General features: G+C 47.8%; 2 protein-coding genes across 2 annotated transcripts in view; one reads left to right on the top strand and one right to left on the bottom strand.

Moving 5' to 3' along the window:
- Positions 1-1,457: 1,457 nt before the first annotated feature.
- On the bottom strand, positions 1,458-5,283 carry EFCAB9 (EF-hand calcium binding domain 9). Its single transcript, XM_026858544.1, is given in 6 exon segments — positions 1,458-1,555; positions 2,055-2,112; positions 2,519-2,695; positions 3,586-3,710; positions 5,147-5,228; positions 5,230-5,283. Coding segments are annotated over 6 exon segments (594 nt in total).
- A 2,752-nt stretch (positions 5,284-8,035) lies between these two features.
- STK10 (serine/threonine kinase 10) overlaps positions 8,036-8,579 on the top strand; it is a 50,834-nt gene continuing 50,290 nt past the window's right edge. Inside the window, exon 1 of the mRNA XM_026858543.1 lies at positions 8,036-8,175. Coding sequence (XP_026714344.1) covers positions 8,036-8,175 — 140 coding nt within the window. The remainder of the gene's footprint in view (positions 8,176-8,579) is intronic.

The following is an 8,579-nucleotide window of genomic DNA, read 5'->3' as shown; positions in this document are numbered from 1 at the left end:
ATGCTGCTTCATTAGGGAAGCTCTAATGGCAGCAAGTTTGGAGGAGGCTCAATGGTGTGATGGCCTGTGTGTAAGGTGAGAGGGGGAAGTAAATTCACTGGGTTGCTGTGCCCAAAGGGTAAACAGTCAATATTTAGCAAGAGAAACTAAACTGCAGTCTTGCTTTCTCTCCACATGGACTTAATTAGGTGGTTTCGTTAACAAAGCAAACGGGGTTTCCTGTCGTTGGGCTGTTCCTCACGCGACAGCAGGGATGCAGGGAGCTGCCTGAGCCCAGAGCACACAGGCCAGGGATGCAGAGCAGAAAGCATGGGAGCAGAAAGCTGCCAGCATGATTGGCTCCAGCCTTGGCCATCGATCTGCACCATTTCAAACCGGCCTGGCTTTGTGTGTGTCTGAACGTGGCAAAACGGCAGCGCTGGGGTGGAAGGTTCTCGCCAAACCAGTGTGTAACGCAGGGGGTGGGAGAGGATTGTCTCTAAAATACCAAGAGGACACACCTATGGTAGCGCATGGGGGAAGCTAATGCTGACATCAGGCTTAGTCCTGCGGAGAGCTGTGAGGCACCAGGCTGAAGTTGAGTTGCATCGGTCCTTCCTCCTCCTCAGACACCAGTCTCTGGTGCTCACCTTAGCAGAGCGGTGGCGATGTGCAATGGAGAAAACAGAGCAGGCAATGGCTTTACTGCAGCACTTTGATTTATTCACTTCCTACAAGTTTGATACATCTATCTGGCAGTTGTCAACTGAGCCCAGGGGGACTGAGAAGCAAGGCTGCATTGTTCCCAGCTGGGTAAAGGGTCCTTGCTAGTGTGTTAGGAGCTCACTGGTCCTGCTGGGAGTCTATTCGTGTTCCCCTTCCTCTTTTTGTTGTGGTTTGTCTATGCAGAAGACTGCAAACATCTTGAATTCTCTTTTCAGTTGCTAGTTTTGGAGAGGAGATAGATCCCTATCTTAGCAAGGCAGCCTTGCCCAATATAAACAGTTATTTCAGAGAAAGACCCCAAGTCCAGGCTCCCATCCCCTTCTCCAACTTGCTCTAGTTTCCTGATTAACTCAAGAGAAATTGGTTTCAACCAATTGCCTCTGGCTCATCCCCAACATGTTACAGGCTCACAGGGCACCTCTCTGGCACATGGCTGTTTCTCTACCATTTGTAATGACTTGCAGATGTTGGAATGATTCATAACAGCTGGGGTTATGGTGTGGATGAGGGGGAGTGGAGTGCCTTTATGGCTGTGTCAGAGCCATGCTGCTCCTGCTTGAAATGGCCTTTTAATCAGGCAGCCTGGAGATGAAAGGACAGGATCCATGCAACTTAGGGCTAAACCAGCTTGTTCCGGGAAACTACTTCAAGGGCATTAGAGAACTATCCACAGGCACTGAGCAGGACAGAGGCTTTGATACCTTGCGGCACTGCTAAACCACACAGGAAACAGGCTGCAAGCCCCGCAGGGTTTACCGGAGAGATGCAACAACTGCCTGTAACAAATAATTGGAGAGGATACTGGAACGTAGAGGAGGAGAATTATCAGTAAAAACAATAACCCAGGAACCTAGCAGCAGAAAGGAGAAAGAGAAGGGATCTCCCTCAGTTACTAATGACTGTCTGGATAAATGTGCTCCTGGAGCGTGCTGAGACACTGAAGTCACGAAGACAGTGTGAAGCTGTGACACGGATAAGAGATGTCTACAGTCTACTAATGACTGATTCTGTACCAGTGTAGCTGCAGGTGGTCATTAGCAGAGAGTACTTCAGAGCAGGGAGGGATTTGAAAGAGCATGGGTGACCAGAGAGGGACAAAGGTGAGCTGGTGGCAAAAGCAAATTGGCAAGGGATGTGTGTGTGCACCTCTGTAAGGACTGTGTCAGTGCAGAGCTGGAGGGGAAGTGCTGATACCAGCTTTGTTCCCTTTCTGGTTGCAGGGAGCTGCTCCCTGCCATGGGGCAGGGATGGGCAAGATCCCTGTGGCCTCTCCTTGGAACCTGGAGCTGGTTTAAGGTCACAATGTGGGATCCATCAGAGAAGAGAAGAGCTTCCCCTGGGGCTCTTACCTGGCATCAGCATCTCCATGGCACAGGCATAAGCCAAGGTACAGCACTTGTAATCTTTCTAGGAGTTTCAAGGCCGAGTGTACCCCACTGAGGTACACCCCTGGCCAGCAACTCTGGGAATGGATTGCAGAGAGCTTGAAAAATAATTAAAAGCCACAAGCAAACTCAGATGAAAATGTCTTAAATAAAGGTACTTCTGCCAGTCCTGACCACCTCCTCCCATTTAAGAGTCTCCTCAGACAGAGAAATATGCCTGGTTTACACACACACCCCCCCCAAATTATTTCTTCCAGTTACTATCTTACTGTTAAAACATTTTCAATTCAGACTGTGCAGTAAGTTACCAAAGAGATGCTCCTGAAGTCAATAGGAAGGAAACTCATGCTTGAGTGAGAAGTGGCTGCGGGCTGCATTTAGGGGCATTTTCATGACCTATCTTTTGACTGTAATTTCTCTAATTTTACCTCATCTCCAGAAATATCGAAGTACTTGAATATCTTCTTGAGTTCTTCTTTCTGGATGCTGAAGAAAAACCTTGTAACTTCAAACTCATTAAAATCAATCCCATTATCCCTGTCTATGTCCAGCAGTTGAAAGGTGGGTCCTGTGTGCCGGTGGATGAACTGCTTTTCAAGATGGTTCTGTTTTGGGGCAGAAAGGTTTAGAAACAGATGATAAGCACTGATTTCCTGCTTGGAAAGAATACATGGAATACCAACTGGTGCTTGTGTTCAGAGAATAAAGGTGACCTCCTGCGAGTCGCGCCCACGGGAAATACCAACATCTTGGTGCTTCCTGCTGCAGAGGCACGGTGCTGCTGCCAGCTGGGTTCGGGCTGTGCCGGGGAGGGGCACGACAGCTGGCTGAGCTCCAAGGCTGCTTTGTGAGGTCCTCTCCCTTCCCTCCTGTGTGCTGAATCACTTGCAGGGCTACACCCCGTGGTTGGCTCCTCTTCTTCCTCTCCAAGTCCTGCAGGCAGCAGCCCTGAGTGCTGGCCCTCAGATGGCTGTCAGGTCCGGAGCGGAGCTGCCAGACATATCCAACAGCAATGCTGAGCTCTGGAGGTAACCCTGGCTTTACCATCCCTGTCCCTCACTGCAGCCTGCTGTCCCTGCTGCTTTTCCCCGAAAAGGCACCAGTGTCTCCTGTCTGCTCTGTAGGTGATGCCTACGGGAGGCTGAAGAAGGAATCAGCACGTGCTGCACCTACAGACTAGCAAAAACCGATGGGTGAAAACAGATGCTCTTCTTCCCCACAGGTAGACACAGCCAAGGGCTTGGTTTTTGGAGAACGAAGATGGACAGCCAGAGCTGGGAGGAGTGGTTAGGTGATTCCTACCTTGCAAAAGGTTCAGGGGTGGTTTTATTGGTATTAACAGGAGTCTGCTCATTTCCCTGTTTTCCTCCTCTATGTAGCAGTATAGACCCAAGGACTCTCTCCATCCCTTACATGCCGTGAATAAAGATCAGCTCCAGTGAGCTGATTCCCTTTTCAGGGGTGTTGGAAGATGCAGGACTCGCAGGGTGCACACCACTGTGTAGAACTCATTGAAGCAAATCCTCCCCCTCGTGTTTTGGTCCAGCAAGTCAAACAGCAGCAGGAGCTGGTCCTTATTCAGGTCAGTCACATAATGGACAAAGCAATAAAACTGCAGATCTGGAAAACAGTTAGCTCTCAGGCATGTCTATACAAAGCTGAGAGCAATAATTAGCAGCATTTGTTTTATTTTAAATGCTCACTGCTCACAGAAATGTTGCACAGGCAGTTAAAACAGAGTAGCAGACAAGAGATACTGTTCATAATTAATAGACATTAATAAGATGGTCATGATTTATGAAAGAGGCGATTTCTGCACAGAAGACAACGTTGAAGTGCTCCTAATTTTATGTCTTTCTTCTCCTTCACCCCACCCCTGGAGGAAAAAAGAACTTTTCCAACAAACCAGAAACACTGGAAAAATAACCCATTTTTCTTTTGGAGTTGTCACTTTTAACTGATGACCCACTAGCAATTACTTTTAGTGTTATTTAATATTCTCTGGTGCAGAGGAAGAGACAAACCCTCAAACCATGCATTTCCCTCAAACTTCCCCAAGTGCAAACACAAGGACAAACAGCCTCCACTAAAAGAAAAAAAATTACAGCCTGGTCCAATTCTGCTACCCTTTAATCTCTGCCAGTGGAGTAGATCCATGGAAGAGGTGTCATTTGAGCTGGAGCACCATGAGGATTTGCAAAAACATGGCAAAAGATTCAAGAACTGCAGGCAGGAGGTGGGGAAGCTGTGAACCAGCAGATGGGGGGTTGTGACAGCCTCATGTGGAGGACACTACTGGCGAGAAACCCACCTGCTTTCTAGCACAGAGCACAATCGGTTTATGGAGAGGATTACATGATGAGGTTGCTGCAGTACTAAGGAATTAGCTTCAGAGAGCCAGAAATCCCCTCTTGCCCCTTGTTCCTGGCATCTCGCTTGCACAGCTGTAAAGATCTCCTTCATTGCTGGCCTGGATTTTTTCCTGCATTGGTTATCTGCTTGTTGTGCCAGGACCTGGTTTGTACAGCACTAGCAAGCCTGACCTGGGGACTTCACATGCTGCTGGGGTGCAGAGGACAATTCTACTACAAAATCAAACAGGTTTCACAGGCTCTTGGATGTTTTTCTGTCTCACAAACAGGGAAGGGGGCAATGGAAAGGGAAGGGGGAAAAGAGTATCTTCAATGAGAGCTGCAAATGTATGGTGGTTCTGCACGGTCCCCTGAGCCATTCATATTTCAGAAGCTGATGCTCGAGTAGCCAGTCCATGTTACTTTCCAGAGCAGTCAGGGCATGCTATAGCAGGGAAGACTTGGTGATACATGCTGTATCTGAAAGCTTTTTGGGGTATTGCCAAGCTCTTGTATTAACTAAGCTGCTAATTAATTAGTATTACAGAGTGCTGCATTTGTTATAACATCTGAAATGCAATATTTGTAACGTCTATTATCTCTGGTTTTAAATCCTAAGTGATGTAGCGTTCTGTGTATCAGAACATTACACAGGACCTGTAATTTTAGAGCATTAATGCCAATCTCGTTTTTAGAAGTGCTTACTGTTCAGGTAATTCTTTCGATGAACATCCAGGAGCTGGAAATAGTCTGCCAGTACTGCAGCATTTCCTGCTGACAACAAGCAGCATTACTTCATCTAAATGCAGATGCTGCAGAAAACACCCAGATTTCAGCTTCATCTCAGCTGGCCGTGGAAGAGCAGCGAAACAGAATTAGCACTATGGCAATGACCTCTAACAGAAGGAAAATTCTGCCCCAGAACCAGATTCAACCCCATTTCAATGCATTTCCCACCTTTTCAAGAATTCCTCTCAGCTTTGGAGACAAAGGCTCCATTTCCGTTCAGCATTAAAGGGTAATGTGTATTGAAATGAAGGGGCAGAAATTATTCTTACAATGCTCAAGAGCATTAAATCTGACTAAAATGTGCAAGAGAACAGACTTAAGGATTTATTTTAGATTGTAATGCAAATCTCAACCTCAAGACGAGTGGTACCTCAGAGCTGTTGGTCTGTGCTGAGGAGGTCCTACACAGCGGCCACTGCAGGGCTTTGCTTTTCCTCTTGGCCAGGGCTTTGGTGTTTCTAGTTTCCAGTACCTGATGGTGTCCTGTGCAGCGTGTCTGGGAGCTGTAGCTGAGATGGCTGTTTCTGAATGCTAATTTCTTGTTCAAGTTAGCTGTTAGGAAGCTGAACTGCTCTTATATTTATATAAAGTGTTTATGACCCATTTCTCTTCCAACCCGGAACAAGTCCAATCCAGCACAGCAATAAATGCTGAAAGTGCTCTTTATTCCTTACCCCTAACCTATACCAGGAATAATACTAATAAAATCTAACTCCATTGGCTTACTTTGGTCAACAGACCCTCTGTAACCCAACATTCAAAACATGGAGCTCTGTGTAGTCTTGCAGCCAGGGCAGCAGTTTCTTCTCCCTGGGTTGTAACGCTGAGCGAGAGCTCAGCTCTGCTGTCGGGCGCTGCTGAGGACCATGCTGACACTGAGCAGTCGTGGTTAAGTGATGCTTGTGACCATCTGTCCATAGGATCACAGGTGCTCCCAGGAGCTTGGGGCAGATTTGCAAAGTTTTTTTGCATTTCTGGAGTTCATAATGCTCTTTCTCTTTCTCTTCAGTTGAGTGATAAGAGTTAGAAGTAGTAACTCATAGACAGAAAATTAACCCCTTTGCTGATTTGGTTTGACATCTGTGAGATTTCTCCAAGAAAGGGATGGAAGGAATTCAAATGTCTGATTCTCTTCTGCTACAGGGCCAAGAGATAGCAAATGTGCTTATAGGGTATCAAGTGCTGGATAAAAAATGCCACAGCCCTCAAAATACTGCGCTAAATCAGAGTTGCTCAGAAACTTTTGAAGGGGGTAACTGAGTTTGCAAAAGTAATGCCAGCAAAGAAGAGAGACTGATCTGGTTAGCCTACCCTCAGCTAATCTGCAGGACGTCTACCTACACTGCAAACCTTTTGGCACAGGATGTATCTTGGATTCTGTATCTTTACACCACCTGATAAGGACAGATATCCCCTATATGTGCCCACAGCTCTTGTAGGGTCAATTACAAAGGTGACAGAATCAAACACTTATCAGGGAGGCCGATAACAGAACAAGGGGCAATGACCACAGGTATCAGCTTAGAAAAAACCCTCCTCCAGGATGGTGATGCACCTGGGAGCAGGTAGCCCCAGAAGGTCATGTCTGCTCCAGCCTGGGAAGTTTTTCAAGACTCAGCTGGACAGATTGCTGTCTGAGCTGGCCTGGTGCTGGGGACACTCCTGCTGCAAGCGAGATCTCTGGGCGTCCCATCCAAGCAATGTTTCTGTGGTTGTGTACAATGCCCAGGTCCCCTAGTGCAATAAAGTAAAAATGCTACTGTTAATAAGAATGATAACTTTTAAAAAAAACAGATGGCTGGGAAAATTAAGATTAAAAGGTATGAAATTTTGCAAGTAGTTGCTCTGTTTCTGTTCTATGCCGTTCTTACTCCAGTATTGGCAGATCCACACATTGTATCAGCTCAGATCCAACCTCCATGAAGTTAGGTGAAAACAAGCGGTCAATTATTTTCAGCTTCTTTCTGTTTCAGGGATATACTTGTGTTGCATTTTCAACTTGGTCTTCCTACAACTCAGTGGTAAGAAGGGAAGAAGAACACAAAACTTTCTTCAAAAAAGGCAGCTGAAATTCTCATACAGCCACAGATTTCCAGGAACCACAGTTTTAAATGGCATTTCAAGCATCAGTGTAGGGAAATTCCCAATAGAAATGTGAGGGCTGATCATACCAGGACAAACCCTTTTATTTTTCTTTACATCAAAGACAAGGAGAGGTGACGATCATCCCTCACGCTCTAGGGTATAATGTATCAGGGGAACTGATGAGGAATCACCAAGACCAGACATTCTCAAACCGAGATGCTGAGTTTCACCTGCATTGCACATCAGGGCAGAGTGTGCAAACCCACCCCCTCCTGCACCTTGGCCCTCGGCTCATTAATGGGCCACAGATGTGGGGCCAAATACACATGCTGGTGTGAGTGGTGCTGGGATCACAGAGGTTTGCACCCACAACCATTTACCACTAAGCCCTCTGTTGAAAACAGAGCTATTGTGAAGCATGGCTGCACCGTCAGGTATTTCCCCTAGATGTCCCCATTTAATACATGATTTCAAGTTGGTTTTTCAGAGGATTTGAAGTTTTGCCAGGGAGAGGATGCCTTCACACTTGACACCAGTTGGGTCACATCTTCTCTAAAACAAATTCATGGCGGGTGCCCGCGGTGCTGATACACTCGAATCCCTGCTACTGGGAGTTTTTAAAATATTTGTTTGGCTGTTGTCACACGAGGTGAACTGGGGGAAGAAGGAAACCTCCCTCCATTGCCGAGGCAGTTTAGGATTATGTTTTTACACGTGGACATGCGTCTCTTTGCTCGGCCCCCGGCCGTGCAGCCCATGAGGCGACGCCGGACCCATGAGGATGCTGTTGGCTCCCCGCGCTGCCTGAGCCGGGCTGAGCAGGCAGGAACGCGGCGGCAGCTTCTCGCCTTTCCCTCCAGGTCTGTTTGTATTTAGCATCATCCTCCGATGCTCTGGCCTCCTCCTGCTTGAGGGGGGTGGCTGTGGGGGTGGTGGGGGAGGCAGGGGACTCCCTGTCCAGCTCAGCACCGTGACTTGTCAGCGGGCCTGAACCCAGCTCAGCTGTTGCACGTCAAGCTGCACCAAGCCAGGCTGAGCTGAGCTGTGCTGTGCTGAGCTGAGCCAGGCTGAGCCAAGCTGAATGGGGCTGGGCTGAGCTGAGCTGAGCTAAACCAGGCTGTGCTGAGTCAAGCTGTGCCAAGCTGGGCTGTGTTGAGCTGAGCCGAGGCGAGCTGATCATGCTAAGCCAAGCTGAGCTGAGCCGGGCTGTGCTGAGCCGAGCCGGGCCGGGCTGTGCTGAGCCGAGCCGAGCTGAGCCGGGCCG

The sequence above is a fragment of the Athene cunicularia genome (genome assembly GCF_003259725.1).
Source record: "Athene cunicularia isolate RWA chromosome 13 unlocalized genomic scaffold, athCun1 chr13_part1, whole genome shotgun sequence".
Lineage (NCBI taxonomy): Eukaryota > Metazoa > Chordata > Aves > Strigiformes > Strigidae > Athene > Athene cunicularia.
The sequence above is the reverse complement of the archived record's forward strand: the minus strand, read 5'-3'. Positions and strand labels throughout refer to the sequence as shown.